We start from the raw sequence: 22,853 nt of genomic DNA, 5'->3' as shown, positions 1-22,853 counted from the left end.
CAGAAGGGGAGGCAGTGGGGGCCGCGGCTGCAGCATGTTCACTGCCGCTGGGCACCCCTTATGAAGGAGCCGCCGGAGTGGGGTGGGGGGGTGGGGGAGCAGGGTTGTATAGTGAATATATATATTTATATTTATTCACTACCTTGTTCACAGGGCAGCAAGAGGGGAAAATGTATCACTTTTTTTTTTTAAAAAGAAGCAGTTTTTCGGAAGTGATCATTTTCTCATTGGGGCATATTGAATACTGAAAAAATTGTGAGAGAATTCAATGAGAATTGAAAACTAAAAATTCTCATTGCACAATTTTTTTCATGATGAATACGTCCCTAAATCTTAAAATGTGTTAAACAGACTCTGGTCAAAAATTCAACAGAACAGATTTTAAATTTTGTCATTTATTCATCCAAAATAGCGACCAGGCCCGGCGCTACCCGCTCAGCGAAGGGATGCAGTGCAGGGAGGCGCTGGGACGGATAGGCGCTTCCACTGCTCTGCATCCCTTCCCTGCTGCGCCGTCCTGTCCCCCCTCCTGCTGCTGCTGCCACTGCTGTGTCTGTCACTGTATGACAGGCACTGGCAGCGGGCACCTGCAGCATGATACGCCTCCTCCCTCCCCTCACCTCATCTCATCTGTAATTCTGTGTGACTGTGAGAGCGCCGAGTACGGGACAGAAGGGGCGGAGCTACACGGGACGATAGGGGGCGTGGCTAAACGGACCATAAGGGGGCGGAGCTACACGGACCTGGCTGCTGTACAGAGGGAGACTGGATTAGGTAAGTGGAGGGTGAGAGAGAAGTGTGTGTGTGTGTGTGTGTGTGTGTGTGTGTGTGTGTGTGTGTGTGTGTATATATGTGTGAATTGTGTGTGTGTGTGTGTGTGTGTGAGGTATGTCTGTGCGCGCGCTCTATGGACGCCACTACTGGGGGGGCATTACATATAAGGACCCTATTACTACAGGGGGGCATTACGTGTAACAACGCTACTACTGGGGGGGCCATTACGTGTAAGGACGCTAATACTACTGGGGGTGCACTACGTATAAGGACGCTACTACTATTGGGGGGTATTACGTATAAGGACGCGTCTACTACTGGGGGTGCACTACGTATAAGGACGCTACTACTACTGTGGGTGCATTATGTATAAGAATGCTACTACTACTCGGGGGGCATTATGTATAAGGATGCTACTACTACTGGAGGGGCATTATGTATAAGGATGCTACTACTACTCGGGGGGCATTATGTATAAGGATGCTACTACTACTGGAGGGGCATTATGTATAAGGATGCTACTACTACTGGGGGGCATTATGTATAAGGATGCTACTACTACTGGGGGGCATTATGTATAAGGACGCTACTACTACTGGAGGGGCATTATGTATAAGGATGCTACTACTACTGGAGGGGCATTATGTATAAGGATGCTACTACTACTCGGGGGGCATTATGTATAAGGATACTACTACTACTGGGGGGGCATTACGTATAAGGATGCTACTACTACTGGGGGGGCATTATGTATAAGGACGCTACTACTACTCGGGGGGCATTATGTATAAGGATGCTACTACTACTGGAGGGGCATTATGTATAAGGATGCTACTACTACTGGGGTGCATTACATATAAGGACGCTACTACTACGGGTGGGGCATTACGTATAAGGACGCTACTACTACGGGTGGGGCATTACGTATAAGATTAATAAGATTGTGCTACATTGTGGCGTAATTTTAAATGGGGGTACTACTGTGTGGCCATGCCCCTTACTTGTGAGACCATACCCCTTTTCCCGGCGCGCGCCAAAGGAATATGGGAGGGCGCAAATTTATAGTTTGCAGGGGGGCGCCGAACACCCTAGCACCGGCCCTGATAACGACCACCTATAATGACAGTAACGGTGTCTCTGTAACCGCCTGCTGCTAACTGTACGCCCTCCGTTATTAGATCACCCGCGAACGCTGCCACCGCCATATAACAGCAGAACCGTCAGATGCCTGCTCCTTATACCGTGGAGGAGTGACGGCTGTAATGATCTGCCAGAAGCTATTGAGTATAGGGGATGAGATCCTGGCTCCGACGGACACACTCTGTGCTTTGCAGCATCGTCCTGCTGGGATATGAATATTTTCCCATGTCCGGAGTCTCTTGGAGATTGCAGCAGCTTTTCCCCCAGGACTTGGCTCTTCCCCGTACAGTAGTTCTGTGATCCGACCATTACTGTTGCCAAACATTTTATTTATGATCAACCAAAGAGCCCGAGTCTCATACCAGCAATATCCTAAGACCCCCATACACGTGGTCAGAATGACTTATATTCCATATGTGACAGTCTGGAGTCCCAAGTTCCCGGCTCCTATCACTGGTGTATTTATGGATCCATGTCCGATAAGGATAAGCAGAGGGCCTGCTGGTAATACAGGTGACCTTGTCCGACAAAATACCTCCGTATAAGGCCTCAGGTCGCCAACTCAGCCCCTTTCCCCCTCCCCCAACATTCAGCTGGAATAGAAACCAGGTCCTGAAATACTATTGTCTATATAAAATGAAGACCTGCAACAGAACCCGGCAGCCCTCGTCCTCTACTTCTCCCTTCCTCCGAACTTTGGTCCTTTCCCAGAGAAATGGGGGGGGGGGGGGGGGGGGGGGACTGATTCCTCGCAGGTTTTCCGTCTTTTCTCACGTGAGCCGCCGGATTCGGTGTCTTAGAGATCAGAGGGCGCCAAATGGTGTCCGGTCCCGCTGCGGCCTTCTCATTCCACCTCCTCCTCTTCCTCCTCTTTAACCCCCATAACTTTTTCCTGAAATGAGATTAAAATCTGGTGTGAGAACCGACTCTGGATATTAATCGCTGCTTCATACATGGCAGCCGTGTATCTAGCGGTAATCCGCGTGGACGTGAGCGACACTACTGAGAACTTTGTCTCCATATAGATCTATTCACATAGATGGTGTGGCTGAGGGTGACATGTAATATTGTGTCATAGACTGATAGAACAGCGCCATCTGGTGACCAGAGTTACAGAAAATGAATTGTGATAGTGGGGGTAATTCTGAGTTGATCGCAGCAGGAATTTTGTTAGCAGTTGGGCAAAACCATGGGGGTCATTCCGAGTTGTTCGCTCGTTATTTTTTTTCTCGCAACGGAGCGATTAGTCGCTAATGCGCATGCGCAATGTCCGCAGTGCGACTGCGCCAAGTAAATTTGCTATGCAGTTAGGTATTTTACTCACGGCATTACAAGGTTTTTTCTTCGTTCTGGTGATCGTTGTGTGATTGACAGGAAGTGGGTGTTTCTGGGCGGAAACTGGCCGTTTTATGGGTGTGTGTGAAAAAACGCTGCAGTTTCTGGGAAAAACGGGGGAGTGTCTGAAGAAACGGGGGAGTGTCTGGGCGAACGCTGGGTGTGTTTGTGACGTCAAACCAGGAACGAAACTGACTGAACTGATCGCAGTGTAGGAGTAAGTCTGGAGCTACTCAGAAACTGCTAAGAACTGTCTATTCGCAATTCTGCTAATCTTTCGTTCGCAGTTTTGATAAGCTAAGATTCAGTCCCAGAGGGCGGCGGCTTAGCGTGTGCAAAGCTGCTAAAAGCAGCTAGCGAGCGAACAACTCGGAATGAGGGCCCATGTGCACTGCAGGTGGGGCAGATGTAACATGTGCAGAGAGAGTTAGATTTGGGTGGGGTGTATTCAAACTGAAATCTAAATTGCAGTGTAAAAACAAAGCAGCCAGTACTTACCCTGCACAGAAACAAAATAACCCACCCAAATCTAACTCTCTCTGCACATGTTATATCTGCCCCCCCCCCGCAGTGCACATGGTTTTGCCCAATTGCTAACAAACATGTTGCTGCGATCAAAACCTCATTTGTACCTGGCGGACACCATGACGTACTAACGTCTTGTAAGCATGATGGGAGGGCTAGCTGTAGGGATTTCTTCCTAAGCCCCCCCCCCCCACCCATCACAGGCTTGTGTGTGATATTAACTTATAAGGGACTAATAATATCTGACATTGATATTTTGGTGCTATGTAACATAGGTAGTCAAACTCGGCCCTCAGGACCCGAAACAGTTCATGTTTTCCAGATCTCCTCAGAATCACAAGTGAAATAAATTAGCTTCATCTGTGAGTAATGAGTACACCTGTGCACCTGCTGTGTGACCTGGGAACTGTGTCAGTGAGTAATGAGTACACCTGTGCACCTGCTAGTGACCTGGGAACTGTGTCAGTGAGTAATGAGTACACCTGTACACCTGCTGGATGACCTGGGAAATGTGTCAGTGAGTAATGAGTACACCTGTGCACCTGCTGGGTGACCTGGGAACTGTGTCAGTGCATAATGAGTACACCTGTGCACCTGCTGGTGACCTGAAAAATGTGTCAGTGAGTGATGAGTACACCTGTGCACCTGCTGGGTGACCAGGAAAATGTGTCAGTTAGTGAGTACACCTGTACATCTGCCGGGTGACCTGGGAAATGTGTCTGCTAGTCATAAATACACCTGTGCACCTGTCGGGTGACCTGGGAATGTGTCAGTGAGAAATTAGTACACCTGTGCCCCTGCTGGATGACCTGGGAAATGTGTCAGTGAGTAATGAGTACACCTGTACACCTGCTGGATGACCTGGGAAATGTGTCAGTGAGTAATGAGTACACCTGTGCACCTGCTGGGTGACCTGGGAACTGTGTCAGTAAGTAATGAGTACACCTGTGCACCTGCTGGTGACCTGGGAAATGTGTCAGTGAGTAATGAGTACACCTGTGCACCTGCTGGTGACCTGGGAACTGTGTCAGTGAGTAATGAGTACACCTGTACACCTGCTGGATGACCTGGGAAATGTGTCAGTTAATGAGTACACCTGTGCACCTGCTGGGTGCCCTGGGAAATGTGTCAGTGAGTAATAAGTACACCTGTGCACCTGCTGGTGACCTGGGAACTGTGTCAGTGAGTAATGAGTACACCTGTACACCTGCTGGATGACCTGGGAATGTGTCAGTGAGTAATGAGTACACCTGTGCACTTGCTGGTGACCTGGGAACTGTGTCAGTAAGTAATGAGTACACCTGTGCACCTGCTGGGTGCCCTGGGAATGTGTCAGCGAGTAATGAGTACACCTGTGCACTTGCTGGTGACCTGGGAACTGTGTCAGTGAGTAATGAGTACACCTGTACACCTGCTGGATGACCTGGGAAATGTGTCAGTGAGTAATGAGTACACCTGTGCCCCTGCTGGATGACCTGGGAAATGTGTCAGTTAGTAATAAGTACACCTGTACACCTGCTGGATGACCTGGGAAATGTGTCAGTGAGTAATGAGTACACCTGTACACCTGCTGGGTGCCCTGGGAATGTGTCAGTGAGTAATGAGTACACCTGTGCACCTGCTGGATGACCTGGGAAATGTGTCAGTGAGTAATGAGTACACCTGTACACCTGCTGGATGACCTGGGAAATGTGTCAGTGAGTAATGAGTACACCTGTGCACCTGCTGGGTGCCCTGGGAATGTGTCAGTGAGTAATGAGTACACCTGTGCACCTGCTGGTGACCTGTTTTGGGTCCAGATGACGGCATTTGAGAATCACTGCTAAATAACTAAAGTTAATTTCATATGAAACACAAAGCGTTCTCACGCAGTGAGTTTCCATTTAATAAAATTTCTCCTTTCATCATACCCATCCTCCTTGGCTGTGAATCCAGGGGGTGTAGTTCTCCTGAAGGTAGCGGACCCCAAACCCGAGCACCTTGTTCATGGGTTGATTATCTAGCGCGGTGAGCTTGGTGGTGGCGTGGATACACAGCGCTATTTTACTGGTCTGCTGCTGGTACTCTGACCCCGAGGCGGGCGCACTATCGCACAGGTAATAGTCCGCCAGTTTCCTGAAGAAGCCGTAAGACCAGGAGCTTTGGAGTTTCTGGGAAATGTCCTTTTCTTTCATTAACTAGGAGAAAACCAAAAATGGGAAAAGTGCGTCAGACACTTGCCCTGCGGCCACCATATAAAAGCGTTCTCACCAGCTTTGACCGGCTGAGAGAGTAGCAACAATTTAAATGACCCAGGGGGGGTATTATCAGAGAATGGAGAGAGATAAAGCATTAACCAATCAGCTCATAACTGTCATTTTTCAAACACAGCCTGTAACATGGCAGTTAGGAGCTGATTGGCTGGTGCTTCATCTCTTTGATACATCATTCCCTGAGCTTGGAAATTTACATGATGATCCCACAACGTGTCTCTCACCTGCTCGTTCAATGCGTCCCCCGACGACCGCAGAATCTCAACAATATTAGCGATTAATTCATCATCACCTGGAAAAGAGGGTAAGTTGTTGTCAGGTGCCGCTCACACCCAAATGCCAGAATGGTCAAGCAACGCATACACAAAATAAATATCACCCATCCTAACGCATGGATAAACCATTTCACTGATCAATAACTCAGAGATCTAGTGCAGGGTTCCTCTGTTCCTGGGCAGACGGGGCTACAGCTCCAGGCCTCCACATAAAAATAGGCCCATCGCCATGACAGCCTGATAGTGGCCAAATGCCTATAAGACATTACTACTACAATTGTATTTCTATTTACCTCACAGGGTGATCTCATTTTAGACTATATCAGTGGTTTCCAAACTTTTTTGAATCACGGCGCCCTATAGTATCAGAATTTTTTTCACGGCACCCCTAGGCCAAAAATTTCTTATTGTGAAATTTAGAAAGAAATATTACATTAAGTAGATTGTGTTTATATGTCATCCTTAGGGTCAGTTGTGTGGTGAGGGACAAGATTTGCTTCTGTTTGGCCACATTTTATGACTGGCAGCCACCAGCACTGGTTTTGCCTATGATATTGACCATGAATAATTTGAATTGGTCCTGGACCACCAACCCAGGGCACCCCTGCAAGTGTCCCGAGGCACCCCAGGGAGCCACGGCACACAGTTTGGGAACCACTGGACTATATTTAGGGTGACATTGAGATGGTCACACCCAGGGGTGTAGCAAGGGTGGTTCCAGTGGAGCATGAGCTCCGGGTGCCGAAAAAGTTAGAGGGTGCGCTGCCGCCCATCACCCCCCACCCTTCCTTACCACAGGCCACTGTACTGGCAGCCGCAGAGCAGGAGCAGAGGGGGCACACACTGACTCGGACTCAGAGACCAGGTAGGGAACAAGGCAGGGCAGAGGTGACAGCAGGAGACACTGACAGCCGGCACATACTGGAGCTCTGCCCGCCCTCTTTATATGTCTCACTGTCTGCTTGTAGTTGTGTATCAGGGTTACTTCTGTGCTGCAGCACCAGTCTCTGCCCCTTCTGCTGCAGCACCTCTCTCTCTCCTGGAAGCTGTAGCACATGTCTCTACTTCAGATGCTGCAGCAGCTCTTCTATGCACTAGCTGCTGCAGCACCTCTTTCTGCCTAGGCTTCTGCAGAACCTCTGTCTACCAAAGCTGCTGTAGCACCTCTCTCTGCTCCGGCTGCTGCAGCCCTTCTCTCTACATTGATGCTGCAGCACCTCTCTCTGCCCCAGCTGCTGTTGCAGCACTTCTCTCTGCATTAGAAGCTGCTGCACCTCACTCTGTCTCTCAGGCTGCTGCAGCACCTCTCTCTGCCCCTCAGGCTGCTGCAGCACCTCTCTCTGCCCCTCAGGCTGCTGCAGCACCTCTCCCTGCTCCTCAGGCTGCTGCAGCACCTCTCTCTGCCCCTCAGGCTGCTGCAGCACCTCCCTCTGCCCCTCAGGCTGCTGCAGCACCTCCCTCTGCCCCTCAGGCTGCTGCAGCACCTCTCTCTGCCCCTCAGGCTGCTGCGGCACAGCTCTCTGCCCCTCAGGCTGCTGCAGCACCTCTCTCTCTGCTCCTCAGGCTGCTGCGGCACAGCTCTATGCCTCTTAGGCAATTCTGGAACATTATTTTAATTGAAGCATAGTGGGATAATCAGGTTTTGAAAGGCAGTTCTAGGGTATTATTTTTATTGAGGCATTGGGGGATTTTAAAATTGGGGCGGAGGACAATTTTGGTGAATTATTTTTATTGATAGTGGGGTTGTCAGGTCTGTGGGGGGTCACATTTGAGGCTGTATTTTCATTGATGAATTGGGGGTCATGAGGTCAGGTCAGTTGGGGCATATATAGTGTTTTTAATTTATCTTAAATAAACAAGTAAATAGTTAAATACAGCTACTTCCATAGCGGCTCTACCATGGTGTAATGTGTATAAAGGGTTCAACCATAGTGTAATATGTATAAGGGGCTCTACTGTGTGGCATAATGTGTATAAGGGGCTCTACTGTATGACATAACACACACACACTAGGGTTATTTTTGTTGGGATACAATTAACCTACCAGTGTATTTTTGGATTGTGGGAGGAAACCGGAGTACCCGGAGAAAACCCACGCAAGTACGGGGAGAATATACAAACTCCACACAGTTAGGGCCGTGGTGGGAAGTGAACCCGTGACCTCAGTGCTGTGAGGCAGCAATGCTAACCACTACACCATCCTTACTGCCATGCCCCTATATTGTTGTTGCAAGTCTTTGGCACGCACTGACCCTATTTTAAACATGGGAGACACCCAAAGGGAACTTTTGCCCTGAGCTCCACAAGGTCTAGAACCGGCCCTGTCACCAATTTAGGATTTTTAAATGTAACAATTCAGTACAGGGGAGGGGGCGCGAAAACATAGCTTGCTCCAGGCACCACCCACTCAGCACTGGCCACTCCCACTGACCACACCCCCACTGCACTGGCCACACCTCCTCCACAACTCACAGTAGACCCTTGATCATTTTGGGCCCATGTGGCCCTTAACCCGGCTTGTGATTTGCACAGGTCTTACAGACTATTTCAGAGGTTCCCAAATGCGGTCCTCAAGGCACCCCAGCTGTCCAGGTTTTAAATGTATCCGTGCTTGGCCACAGGTGACTTAATTAGCACCTCAGTCAATTTGATTTACCCATCTGTGCTGAGCCAGGGATATACCTAAATCCTGGACTGTTGGGGTGCCTTGAGGACCGCGTTTGGGAACCTATTTGGTCGGCTCAGTAATTATCCCACCTGTTCCCACAGAATAAAATCCTCAGAGCTGTGTTGGGGACTGTTCTGGCATCAGAGTTAGGAAATGCTGATCAGTGAATGATTCCTGTCAGACCCCACGTCTGCCGGGTGACAGATTGTGAGGTGGAAGACAAGTTGCAGTTTTCAGAGGTTTGGCCACATTTTGCATTTAGTACATCCCACCCAGTCTCTGCTATTGAAATATGATATTTGGGGGATATTTATCAAAGCTTGGCGAGAAATCAATTGGAGAGAGATAAAGTACCAGCCAATCAACTCCTGTCATTTGTCAAACACAGCCTGTAACATAGTGGCAGTTAGGAGCTGATTGGCTGGTACTTAGGTGGTCATTCCGAGTTGTTCGCTCGCTAGCAGTTTTTAGCAGCCGTGCAAACGCTATGCCGCCGCCCACTGGGAGTGTATTTTAGCTTAGCAGAAGTGCGAATGAAAGGATCGCAGAGCGGCGGCAAAGTTTTTATGTGCAGTTTTAGAGTAGCTCAAAACCTACTCAGCGCTTGCAATGACTTCAGATTGTTCAGTTCCTGTTTTGACGTCACAAACACGCCCTGTGTTCACCCAGCCACGCCTGCGTTTTTCCTGGCACGCCTGTGTTTTTTCGAACACTCCCTGAAAACGGTCAGTTGACACCCAGAAACGCCCTCTTCATGTCAATCACTCTGCTGCCAGCATTGCGACTGAAAAGCTTTGCTAGACCCTGTGTGAAACTACAACGTTCGTTGTAATATTACTTAGCGCGTGCGCATTGCGCTGCATACGCATGCGCAGAAGTGCCTTTTTTTCCTCGTCGCTGCACAGCGAACGAATGCAGCTAGCGATCACCTTAATCTCTCACCACTTTATCTCTCTCTAAGCGTTGATAAATTTCCCCCATAATTGGATGGATATTTAAACATTAAAGATTATTATATTGCAGTCATATATTACATGTTGGGGGAAGCTAAGATAGCACGCCATGGACTATCACACGTCCCTGCTTGAGCACAGGTGTGCCAATCACAGGATTAGTTAAAGTGAATAGTGGAGCTGATATGGTCTTGATACTGTGCGGATGCCAGGCACTGGGGTTCTAGATAATGGAAGGGTATTATAGGCCCTCATTCCGAGTTGATCGCTAGCTGCTTTCGTTCGCAGCGCGGCGATTAGGTGAAAAAGCGGCACTTCTGCGCATGCGTATGGGCCGCAGTGCGCATGCGCAACGTACTTTCACAAAAGCCGATGCAGTTTCACACAAGGTCGAGCGACGCTTTTCAGTCGCACTGCTGGCCGCAGAGTGATTGACAGGAAGTGGGTGTTTCTGGGTGGTAACTGACAGTTTTCGGGGAGTGTGTGAAAAAACACAGGCGTGTCGGATAAAAACGCAGGAGTGGCTGGGGAAACGTAGGCGTGGCTGGCTGAATGCAGGGCGTGTTTGTGATGTCAAAACAGGAACTAAACAGTCTGAAGTGATCGCTAGCTAGGAGTAAGTCTCGAGCTGCTCAGAAACTGCACAATTTTTTTTTGTAGCCGCTCTGCGATCCTTTCATTCGCACTTCTGCTAAGCTAACATACACTCCCAGAGGGCGGCGGCTTAGCGTTTGCACTGCTGCTAAAAGCAGCTAGCGAGCGATCAACTCGGAATGAGGGCCATAGGGTGGATTTGGGCCTATGCCTACAATAGCTTCAGTTCAGTGCCATCTAGTGGCCATTTTGTCAAATGCAACATTATATTAGAGTTAAGGTTAGTCTTAGACGATAAGCAACGTGACTCTCCAGCTTTTGTAGAACTACAAGTCTCAGCCTTATGGGACAAGTGGGGACTTATAGTTGCACTGGAACCTGGGCGGCCTTGCATTGTGTAGCTCTGGTGTGATATTATGATTTAGGTAAACCAGCAAGATATAAGTAAAATTAATCTTACTGTATAAGATCTCATTGTGAGCTACAAGTAGCATTTACCAAACCGTCTCAGGACAACCACGGTCTCTCTTGTAATCTGTATTAGGAATAGTAGATTGTAAGATCCTCGGGCCAGGGGTGGATGAACCTAAATAAAGCTCTGATAGTCTGGGTCTGCAGACTATGTTGGTGCTGATGGGGTGGGGTAATATTGATATCCCCAGACTTACATAGTAATAACGGCTGATGCTTGCTACGGTACCTCCGCCTGAAACTGCTCCGTTATGGTCATAGAAGGTTATTCAGAGTTGTTAGCAAACCAAAAAAGTCAGCAATTGGGCAAAACCATGTGCACTGCAGGGGGGGCAGATGTAACGTGCAGAGAGAGTTAGATTTTGGGTGGGGTGTGTTCAAACTAAAATCTAAATTGCAGTGTAAAAATAAAGCAGCCAGTGTTTACCCTGCACAGAAACAATATAACCCACCCACATCTAACTCTCTGCACATGTTACATCTGCCACACCAGCAATGCACATGGTTTTGCCCAATTGCTAACTTTTTTGGGGGTTTGCTAACAACTCTGAATAACCCCCAGTGTCACAAAAATGACTTTATCAATGTCTGATTGCTGAGCGGCCTCCACCTGCTCTATATAAGGTCTGTGGTGGGGCCGGGATGCACCCTGTGGGTGACGCAGGAGGGTGAGAGCTGTCGTTCAGGTAGCTGAATGTAATTGTTATATTTCCAGCTTACCGTCTCCGTCCGCCTCAACGCTGCATGCCCGCTGCATACACCTGTACCCCCCATCTTCTCGGCTGCGTTTTGTGATTCGCTGGATGATATCTTGTAATCTGTGGGCGATGGCTTTGGTTCGTTCCAAATCTGGATTCTCTACTGCACACGGGTTCCACATGTCCTCTGATGGAAAAAGAAACATATTTTTAAGCTGCTTCTAGCCTATCTACTTGTGAGCAGAGAAATTCAACCAGCGCGTAGCTAGCGACTTTGAGGCGATCCGAATCTCTGCCCCCACATCCCGTTTCCCTGTTCTGTGCTACATAACTTGGCCGCCATAATAGTGGGATATTTTTTATGCAATGTAATTCGTGTTTATATTACCGTGAGCTCCATTCACCAACATTAACGATCGTCTGCGCATGCGTATAGATCATAGTGCGCAAGCAGTTCTTTTCCCCAGTGTGCAGGAAAATTTCCCAGGTACAGCAGTTGCATTAATCATTGTCCCTGGCATATATATATATATATATATATATATATATATATACGTGCGGGGTATAACGCAATTATCTTTACCGTTAACCCTTTGCTAAATAGCGAGAATACTTACATTCATAATGCGGAAACGCTCGTATCCGCGTAATGTGGGTAGAAATTTGCTCGCCGGACAGAGCGCTATGTATTTAGGATCTCTTTCACCAATAACGATAAACAGACGTTTATCTGCCTCAGACACATGTCCCCATACGTGTTACACGCGGCGCATTATACGTTGGTTTCCCAGCATAACCATCATCATTTGTAATTTAGGGGAACATTTACTAAGCAGTGAAGTGTGTGGAGAAGTGAGCCAGTGGAGAAGTTACCCATGGCAACCAATCAGCACTGAACTAACATCTATAATTTGCATACTATAAAATTATACAGAGCTGCTGGTTGGTTGCCATGGGCAACTTCTCCACTGGATCACTTCTCCACACTTTTCACTGCTTCGTAAATGTCCCCCTTAGAACCCACAATATTATTCCGTACATTGGATTCAGAGATGGTAGATTTCCTGCGGCTAGCTATCCTAAATCTAGCACAGTCTATAAAATATCATTTAAAAACCTGGTTGCTATCGGCAACACCTCCATTTTATCTCCCTCAATGGTTTGATACATCTCTCCCCAATACTTTAAAGAGACCCCCATCTTTGTACTGATTGGAAGTGTGATATATATGTAATTAACCCTTCACATCAGTCACCTGGTGCGTGGCGTCCTTTTTTCCTCTTGTAGCTTGGCGCTCGCAGACATTGGGGGGTCAGCCATTTACGCAGACTCTTCTTTTTGTCCTTCTGTCGGGGGGTGCGTTCTTCCACCCTATGGCCTTCCCCGTTACAGGTGACTTCCTCTGCCCCCTGCCCGGACGGCGTCTTACCGAGAAGGTGATGGTATTTGCTGGCGGGCATGGTCCGTTGGGCATACGCCATCATCACCCTGTATTCCATAGTAGTCTCCTCCTCCTGGAGGGGGATCTCGTCCATCCCACTCTCTTGTACCGAAACCATTGTGCCGGAGCGCAAGACAGCAACTGTGAAGACATAATAGCGGTGTTATAGTCTATCTCACTATAACCTAATAACGCTCAGTGACCGATGGTGCATTTATCTGTGTTCCAGCAACATTATATTATTATATAATGATATTATTATATTATATAATGATATGAGGCTACTGATGGAAAATATTGAGATGAAAGACAGGATTTAGTTAGGTGCGACGCACACAGACCCCCGATCTCAGGAGTTGGAGGCATATTTATCAACGCTTGTAGAGTGATTAAGTATCACCAATCCCCATTGGACACACTCTAATTACCGCCCAATCTCTCTCCTCCCTTTTTTCTCCAAACTCCTTGAGCCTATTGTCTATAATCGCCTCACTGCCTTTCTTTCCTCCAACTCCCTGCTTGACCCATTCCAGTCTGGCTTCCGTCCTCTCCACTCCACAGAAACTAACCTCATAAAAGTCAGCAATGATCTCCACGCTGTAGACCACCCTCTCCATCAAATCCTTCACTTCCTTGGTTTGCGTGATACTGCCCTCTCCTGGCTGTCCTCCTACATCTCTGACCGTTCCTTCTCTGTCTACTCTCATGACTCGACCTCCTCCCTCTTCACTAACTGTAGGTGTTCCCCAAGGTTCTGTTCTTGGACCTCTCCTTTTCTCCTATTATACAGCCTCTTCAGATAAGTTCATCAGCTTCTTTGGCCTCCAGTAACTCCTCTATGCTCCTCACTAATTTCTCTGCTATTTTTACCTGGATGTCCCAGCACTTTCTTACACTTAACATGTCTATGACCGAGCTGATCATCTTCCCTCCCTCCCGCATAACCTCACCTCCCACAATCTCATTATCTATAGATGGCACTACTATCTCCTCTAGCCCCCAAGTGCGCTGTCTTGGAGTAATCATTGACTCCTCCCTCTCCTTCACACCACACATTCAGCACCTCTCACAGGGGGTCATTCCGACCCGATCGCAAGCTGCAATTTTTCGCAGCCGTGCTATCGGTTCCGGAATGCGCATGCACTGCGGCCGCAATGCGCAGGCGCTTTGCTGTCCGGCAGCGTGGGTTCCTATGAAAAAATCCTTTGCACCAGCTATCGCAAAGTGTTTGACAGCACGAATGCGTTCCTGGGTGGCAACTGACCGTTTTCTGGGAGTGGATGGAAAAACGCAGGCGTGTCCAAGCGTTTGCAGGGCGGGTGTATGACGTCAATTCCGGTCCCGGACAGGCTGAAGTGATTGCAGCGGCTGAGTAAGTTCTGAGCTACTCAAAAACTGCACATGCCATCGCACACTTGCAAAGTAAAAATACACTCCCCTGTAGGTGGCGACTATCTGATCGCAGTGCTGCAAAAAATAGCTAGTGAGCGGTCAACTCGGAATGAGGGCCACGGTCCTGCCGTTTTCATCTCAAAAATATTTCCGGGATCAGACCCTTTCTCACCCAGGATGCCACTAAGGGGTCTATTTATTAACATTATTTCTCTATCGTCCTAAGTGGATGCTGGGGTTCCTGAAAGGACCATGGGGAATAGCGGCTCCGCAGGAGACAGGGCACAAAAGTAAAGCTTTTACAGGTCAGGTGGTGTGTACTGGCTCCTCCCCCTATGACCCTCCTCCAGACTCCAGTTAGATTTTTGTGCCCGGCCGAGAAGGGTGCAATTCTAGGTGGCTCTCATAAAGAGCTGCTTAGAGAGTTTAGCTTAGGTTTTTTATTTTACAGTGATTCCTGCTGGCAACAGGATCACTGCAACGAGGGACAGAGGGGAGAAGAAGTGAACTCACCTGCGTGCAGGATGGATTGGCTTCTTGGCTACTGGACATGAAGCTCCAGAGGGACGATCACAGGTACAGCCTGGATGGTCACCGGAGCCACGCCGCCGGCCCCCTCACAGATGCTGAAGCAAGAAGAGGTCCAGAATCGGCGGCTGAAGACTCCTGCAGTCTTCTTAAGGTAGCGCACAGCACTGCAGCTGTGCGCCATTTTCCTCTCAGCACACTTCACACGGCAGTCACTGAGGGTGCAGGGCGCTGGGGGGGGGCGCCCTGGGAGGCAAATGTAAACCTTTAAAAAGGCTAAAAATACCTCACATATAGCCCCAGAGGCTATATGGAGATATTTACCCCTGCCTAAATGTACTAAATAGCGGGAGACGAGCCCGCCGGAAAAGGGGCGGGGCCTATCTCCTCAGCACACGGCGCCATTTTCTGTCACAGCTCCGCTGGTCAGGAAGGCTCCCAGGTCTCTCCCCTGCACTGCACTACAGAAACAGGGTATAACAGAGAGGGGGGGCAAAATAAATGGCAATATATTAATATAAAAGCAGCTATAAGGGAGCACTTAATCATAAGGCTATCCCTGTCATATATAGCGCTTTTTGGTGTGTGCTGGCAGACTCTCCCTCTGTCTCCCCAAAGGGCTAGTGGGTCCTGTCTTCGTATAGAGCATTCCCTGTGTGTCTGCTGTGTGTCGGTACGTGTGTGTCGACATGTATGAGGACGTTATTGGTGTGGAGGCGGAGCAATTGCCAAATATGAGGATGTCACCTTCTAGGGGGTCGACACCAGAATGGATGCCTTTATTTGTGGAATTACGGGATAGCGTCAACTCGCTTAAGCAGTCGTTTGCCGACATGAGGCGGCCGGACACTCACTTAGTGCCTGTCCAGGCGCCTCAAACACCGTCAGGGGCTGTAAAACGCCCCTTGCCTCAGTCGGTCGACACAGACCCAGACACAGGCACTGATTCCGGTAGTGAAGGTGACGAATCAACCGTATTTTCCAAAAGGGCCACACGTTATATGATTTTGGCAATAAAGGAGATGTTACATTTAGCTGATACTACAGGTACCACTAAACAGGGTATTATGTGGGGTGTGAAAAAACTACCAGTAGTTTTTACCGAATCAGAAGAATTAAATGACGTGTGTGATGAAGCGTGGGGTGCCCCGATAAAAAACTGCTAATTTCAAAGAAGTTATTGGCTTTATACCCTTTCCCGCCAGAGGTTAGGGAGCGCTGGGAAACACCTCCTAGGGTGGACAAAGCGCTAACACGCTTATCAAAACAAGTGGCGTTACCCTCTCCTGAGACGGCCGCACTTAAAGATCCATCAGATAGGAGGATGGAAAATATCCAAAAAGGTATATACACACATGCAGGTGTTATACTACGACCAGCTATTGCGACTGCCTGGATGTGCAGTGCGGGGGTAGTTTGGTCAGAGTCCCTGATCGAAAATATTGATACCCTGGACAGGGACAATATTTTACTGTCGTTAGAACAAATAAAGGATGCATTTCTTTATATGCGTGATGCACAGAGAGATATCTGCACACTGGCATCACGGGTAAGTGCTATGTCCATTTCGGCCAGAAGAGCTTTATGGACACGACAGTGGACAGGCGATGCGTAGAGGAGTTATTTGGGGTCGGTCTATCGGATTTGGTGGCCACGGCTACGGCCGGGAAATCCACCTTTCTACCTCAAGTCACTCCCCAACAGAAAAAGGCACCGACCTTTCAACCGCAGCCTTTTCGTTCCTTTAAAAATAAGAGAGCAAAGGGCTATTCATATCTGCCACGAGGCAGAGGACGAGGGAAGAGACAGCAACAGGCAGCTCCTTCCCAGGAACAGAAGCCCTCCCCGGCTTCTACAAAAGCCTCAGCATGACGCTGGGGCTTCGCAAGCGGACTCGGGGGCGGTAGGCGGTCGTCTCAAGAATTACAGCGCGCAGTGGGCTCACTCGCAGGTAAATCCCTGGATCCTGCAGATAATATCTCAGGGGTACAGGTTGAAATTAGAGACAGAGCCACCTCGCCGTTTCCTGAAGTCTGCTTTACCAACGTCCCCCTCAGAAAGGGAGATGGTTTTGGAAGCCATTCACAAGCTGTATTCTCAGCAGGTGATAGTCAAGGTACCTCTTCTACAACAAGGGAAGGGGTATTATTCCACTCTTTTTGTGGTACCGAAGCCGGATGGCTCGGTAAGGCCTATTCTAAATCTGAAGTCCTTGAACCTGTACATAAAGAAGTTCAAGTTCAAGATGGAGTCACTCAGAGCAGTGATAGCGAACCTGGAAGAAGGGGACTTTATGGTATCCTTGGACATCAAGGATGCGTATCTCCACGTTCCAATTACCCCTCACACCAGGGGTACCTCAGGTTCGTTGTACAAAACTGTCACTATCAGTTTCAGACGCTGCCGTTTGGTTTGTCCACGGCACCTCGGGTCTTTACAAAGGTAATGGCCGAGATAATATTTCTTCTTCGAAGAAAAGGCGTATTAATTATCCCATACTTGGACGATCTCCTAATAAGGGCAAGGTCCAGAGAACAGCTAGAGATGGGTTTAGCACTATCTCAAGAGGTGCTAAAGCAGCACGGATGGATTCTGAATATTCCAAAATCCCAATTAATGCTGACAACTCGTCTGCTGTTCCTGGGGATGATTCTGGACACAGTTCAGAAAAGGTTTTTCTTCCCGAAGAAAAAGCCAAGGAGTTATCTGACCTGGTCAGGAACCTCCTAAAACCAGGAAAGGTGTCTGTACATCAATGCACAAGAGTCCTGGGAAAAAATGGTAGCTTCTTACGAAGCAATCCCTTTCGGCAGATTCCATGCAAAGGGATCTGTTGGACAAATGGTCAGGGTCGCATCTTCAGATGCACCTGCGGATAACCCTGTCGCCGAGGACAAGGGTATCCCTTCTGTGGTGGTTGCAGGAGGCTCATCTATTGGAGGGCCGCAGATTCGGCATGCAGGATTGGATCCTGGTGACCACGGGTGCCAGCCAGAGAGGCTGGGGAGCAGTCACACAGGGAAGAAATTTCCAGGGAGTGTGGTCGAGCCTGAAAAAGTCTCTTCACATAAGCATTCTGGAACTAAGAGCAATCTACAATGCTCTAAGCCAGGCGGAACCTCTGCTTCAAGGAAGACCGGTGTTGATCCAGTCGGACAACATCACGGCAGTCGCCCATGTAAACAGACAGGGCGGCACAAGAAGCAGGAGGGCAATGGCAGAAGCTGCCAGGATCCTTCGCTGGGCGGAGAATCACGTGATAGCACTGTCAGCAGTATTCATCCCGGGCGTGGACAACTGGGAAGCAGACTTCCTCAGCAGACACGACCTTCACCCGGGAGAGTGGAGACTTCATCCAGAAGTTTTCCACATGCTATTAAACCGTTGGGTAAAACCAATGGTGGACATGATGGCGTCTCGCCTCAACAAAACACTGGACAGGTATTGCGCCAGGTCAAGAGATCCGCAGGCAATAGCTGTGGACGCGCTGGTAACACCTTGGGTGTACCAGTCGGTATATGTGTTTCCTCCTCTGCCTCTCATACCAAAGGTATTGAGGATTATACGGCAAAGTGGAGTGAGACTAGTGGCTCCGGATTGGCCAAGAAGGACTTGGTACCCGGAACTTCAAGAGATGGTCACGGACGATCCGTGGCCTCTACTTCTGAGAAGGGACCTGCTTCAGCAGGGTACTTGTCTTTTTCAAGACTTACCGCGGCTGCGTTTGACGGCATGGCGTTTGAATGCCAGATCCTAAAAGGAAAAGGCATTCCAGAAGAAGTCATTCCTACCTTGATAAAGGCAAGGAAGGAAGTCACCGCGAAGCATTATCGCCGTATTTGGCGAAAATATGTTGCGTGGTGCGAGCAGCGGAGTGCTCCGATGGAGGAATTTCAACTGGGTCGTTTTCCTACATTTCCTGCAATCAGGATTGTCTATGGGTCTCAAATTGGGATCTATTAAGGTTCAAATTTCGGCCCTATCAATATTCTTCCAAAAAGAATTGGCCTCAGTCCCTGAGGTCCAGATTTTTATCAAAGGAGTACTGCATATACAGCCTCCTGTGGTGCCTAAGGTGGCACCGTGGGATCTAAATGTAGTTTTAGATTTCCTCAAATCAAATTGGTTTGAACCACTAAAGAAGGTGGATTTGAAATATCTCACATGGAAAGTGACTATGTTACTGGCCCTGGCTTCGGCCGGGAGAGTATCTGAACTGGCGGCTTTGTTTTATAAAAGCCCTTATTTAATTTTCCATTCGACATAGGGCAGAGCTGCGGACGCGTCCGCATTTTCTCCCTAAGGTGGTATCAGCGTTTCACCTGAACCAGCCTATTGTAGTGCCTGCGGCTACAGACGACTTGAAGGACTCCAAGTTGTTGGACGTTGTCAGAGCCTTAAAAATATACATTTAAAGGACGGCTGGAGTCAGAAAATCTGACTCGCTGTTTATACTGTATGCACCCAACAAGTTGGGTGCACCTGCTTCTAAGCAGTCGATTGCTCGTTGGATTTGTAACAAAATTCAACTTGTACATTCTGTGGCAGGCCTGCCACAGCCTAAATCTGTTAAGGCCCATTCCGCAAGGAAGGTGGGCTCATCTTGGGCGGCTGCCCGAGGGGTCTCGGCATTACTACTCTGCCGAGCAGCTACGTGGTCAGGGGAGAACACGTTTGTAAATTTTTACAAATTTGATACCCTGGCAAAGGAGGACCTGGAGTTCTCTCATTCGGTGCTGCAGAGTCATCCGCACTCTCCCGCCCGTTTGGGAGCTTTGGTATAATCCCCATGGTCCTTTCAGGAACCCCAGCATCCACTTAGGACGATAGAGAAAATAAGAATTTACTTACCGATAATTCTATTTCTCTGAGTCCGTAGTGGATGCTGGGCGCCCATCCCAAGTGCGGATTATCTGCAATACTTGTACATAGTTATTGTTAACTAATTCGGGTTATTGTTTAGGAAGCCATCTTTCAGAGGCTCCTCTGTTATCATACTGTTAACTGGGTTTAGATCACAAGTTGTACGGTGTGATTGGTGTGGCTGGTATGAGTCTTACCCGGGATTCAAAATCCTCCCTTATTGTGTACGCTCGTCCGGGCACAGTACCTAACTGGAGTCTGGAGGAGGGTCATAGGGGGAGGAGCCAGTACACACCACCTGACCTGTAAAAGCTTTACTTTTGTGCCCTGTCTCCTGCGGAGCCGCTATTCCCCATGGTCCTTTCAGGAACCCCAGCATCCACTACGGACTCAGAGAAATAGAATTATCGGTAAGTAAATTCTTATTTTTTACTAAAATAATGTGAAAAGGGTGTTTTCTGTTTTCACACCCTTTTCACATTATTTTAGTATCACCTGAATGTATAAAGGGCATTTGGAGGAGTTTTCATGAAAAACTGCCCAAACCCTTTCATTCACTTTTTTTTTTAGAAACCCACATCGCATTCCCCACACTTATAATGGGAAAAGCGATGTGGCCAAATGTACTAAAAAAAATGTGAAAAAATACCGCAGTGTGCCCTGTGATATTAGCGCTAGCTCAGGCTGGCGAGATCACAGGGCAGCACTGCGATAGGGAGGCATTTGCCCCTGGCTGAGAAAGCTGAGCGGGGACCCGGCAGAGTGATCAGCTGTGTGTCTCCGATGGACACATAAGCTGATCACAGTGTAAAAAGAAAAAGTAAAAAAAACATACTCACCTGTCCAGGGAGCCGGTGTCCGCTGCGCCGGTTCCCCCATGTGCTGCAATGTGACCCTGGTGCAGTAAAGTCACCGGGGGTCACCGTAGTGCACAGGATCCGGCGCTGGGCAGCCCAGCAGAAGCAGCGTGGGCCGGCTCCCTGGACTGGTAAGTATATTGATCTTCTTGGGGGAGGGGGGGGGGGGGTCTGCGGCACGCGGGGGTAGTCGCGACGGGGGGGTCGACCGGGCGACGGCAGCAGCGGCAATGTCGGCGGGGACGGTGCATGCATAGCAGGACATCGGGGTATTTTTTCCGAAAAATACCCCGATGATGCTGCGGAGTATCATCGCAGGGACAGAGCTTGACCGCAAGCTCTGTCCCTGCACCCGATAATTGATGCATCCCTGCGATGTAATCAATTATCGCAGTGCGAGTTTGGGCGATTTTATCTCCTGTCATCTGCATCCTGGATGTGGATGGTGATAAATAGGCCCCTAAAGGGGGGTACTCACGGAGCGATATTCTAAGCAATCTGACTAGACTGCTTAGAATATAAGCCTGATCGCTCCGTGTGTAGCCCTTACAGCGATAGCGATGCGCAGGCCCGCGCATCGCTATCGCTGCTGCTAGATTGGCCTGCCGTGCAGACCAATCTAGCGGGTCGTTCACTTCACCCGCTAGGTGAAGTGAGCGCCCCCCCGTCTCCTCCCGCACGCTCAGCACACATCTCTCCCCGCATCGGCCCGTCTATATGGGCCTTAAAACCCTCATCCACTCACTGGTCATCTCCAGACTGGATTACTGTAATCTCCTCCTGACTGGCATTCCTGACAAACACCTCTCTCCACTCCAATCTATCCTCAATGCTGCTGCCCGGCTCATCCTCCTCACCAAACACACTACGTCTACCTCTCCTCTCCTACAAGCCCCTCACTGGCTCCCCTTCCCTTTCAGAATCCAATTCAAGCTTCTCACACTCACTTACAAAGCCCTCACCCACTCCTCTCCCATCTACATCTCTGACCTTATCTCCCTTTACTCTCCCACCCGTCCTCTTCCCTCTGCTAATGCACGCCGACTCTCCTGCCTACGGATTACTTCCTCCCACTCCTGCCTTCGATTTTGCCCGTGCTGCTCCCTACCACTGGAACTCTTTACCTCTCCCCATCAGACCCTTCACCTCTCTACAAAATTTCCAATTGGCTCTCAAGCAGTAGCGGCTCTTGCAACGGGCAAGCAGGCTTTTTGCCCGGGGCGCCGCTACCCTGAGGGCTCCGCCGCTACTAATCCACCCTCCCACCACGCTCCCCGGCTGCAGTGAGTGCCGCGTGCTCCCACTGCAGCCGGCGTCGCTAAGTAACGCTAGAGGTCAAAATTGACCCCTAGTGTCAGTGCGTGTCAGTGTGGCGCTGCTATGGGGGAGACGTCATGACGTCTCTCCCACAGAGAGGAGCTGTCGCCCGGAGACAGCAGCAGCGGCAGCAGCGGTCCGGAAGTAGGAGCGAGGCTGGTAAGTATTGTGGTTTGGTTTTTTTAGGGTTTCATAGCGGCGCTACTACAGGGGGCACAGCTACTGGGGGCACTACTACTGGGGGCACAGCTACTGGGGGCAGATCTACAGGGGGCACTGCTACAAGGGGCACAGCTACTGGGGGCACTACTACTGGGGGAACAGCTACTGGGGGAAAATTAACTGGGGGCACAGCTACTGGGGGCACAGCTACAGCGGGGCACAAGTACAGGGGGATAACTGTGGGCACGCCCCTTCCCTATGAAGAAGCCACGCCCCTGTTTTGGGGCGCCACAGGAAACTTTCGCCCTGGGCGCCACAAGGTCTAGAACCGGCCCTGCTCTCAAGACCAACTGCTTCATCGAACCCAGCCGTCTCTCATCCTAACCCTCTGTTCCATGCTCACTGTCTACCCCATCTGTGTCACCCCTGCCTGCTTGTCTGCCCCTCCCCTTTAGAATGTAAGCTCTCACGAGCAGGGCCCTCTTCCCTCATGTCCCTTTCCTTCCCTCACTTATACCATCACCTGCTCCCCACTGCATACAATAGCACCTAACTCTTGGGTTCTACCACCCTGCTGCTTATTTGGGTACATTATCCCAGATTTATCA

General features: G+C 49.3%; 1 protein-coding gene across 2 annotated transcripts in view; it reads right to left on the bottom strand.

Moving 5' to 3' along the window:
* Positions 1-377: 377 nt before the first annotated feature.
* Positions 378-22,853, bottom strand: part of BCL2L14 (BCL2 like 14) — a 32,819-nt gene continuing 10,343 nt past the window's right edge. For both annotated transcript variants that reach the window (XM_063929261.1, XM_063929260.1), the window contains 5 exons: positions 12,941-13,267; positions 11,708-11,872; positions 6,251-6,318; positions 5,685-5,951; positions 378-2,806 (listed from right to left, as the gene is read on the bottom strand). In XM_063929261.1, coding sequence (XP_063785331.1) covers positions 2,759-2,806; positions 5,685-5,951; positions 6,251-6,318; positions 11,708-11,872; positions 12,941-13,244 — 852 coding nt within the window. In that variant the 5' untranslated portion in view covers positions 13,245-13,267 and the 3' untranslated portion in view covers positions 378-2,758. The remainder of the gene's footprint in view (positions 2,807-5,684; positions 5,952-6,250; positions 6,319-11,707; positions 11,873-12,940; positions 13,268-22,853) is intronic.

This window comes from Pseudophryne corroboree, chromosome 6, assembly GCF_028390025.1.
Source record: "Pseudophryne corroboree isolate aPseCor3 chromosome 6, aPseCor3.hap2, whole genome shotgun sequence".
NCBI classification, from domain to species: domain Eukaryota; kingdom Metazoa; phylum Chordata; class Amphibia; order Anura; family Myobatrachidae; genus Pseudophryne; species Pseudophryne corroboree.
The sequence above is the reverse complement of the archived record's forward strand: the minus strand, read 5'-3'. Positions and strand labels throughout refer to the sequence as shown.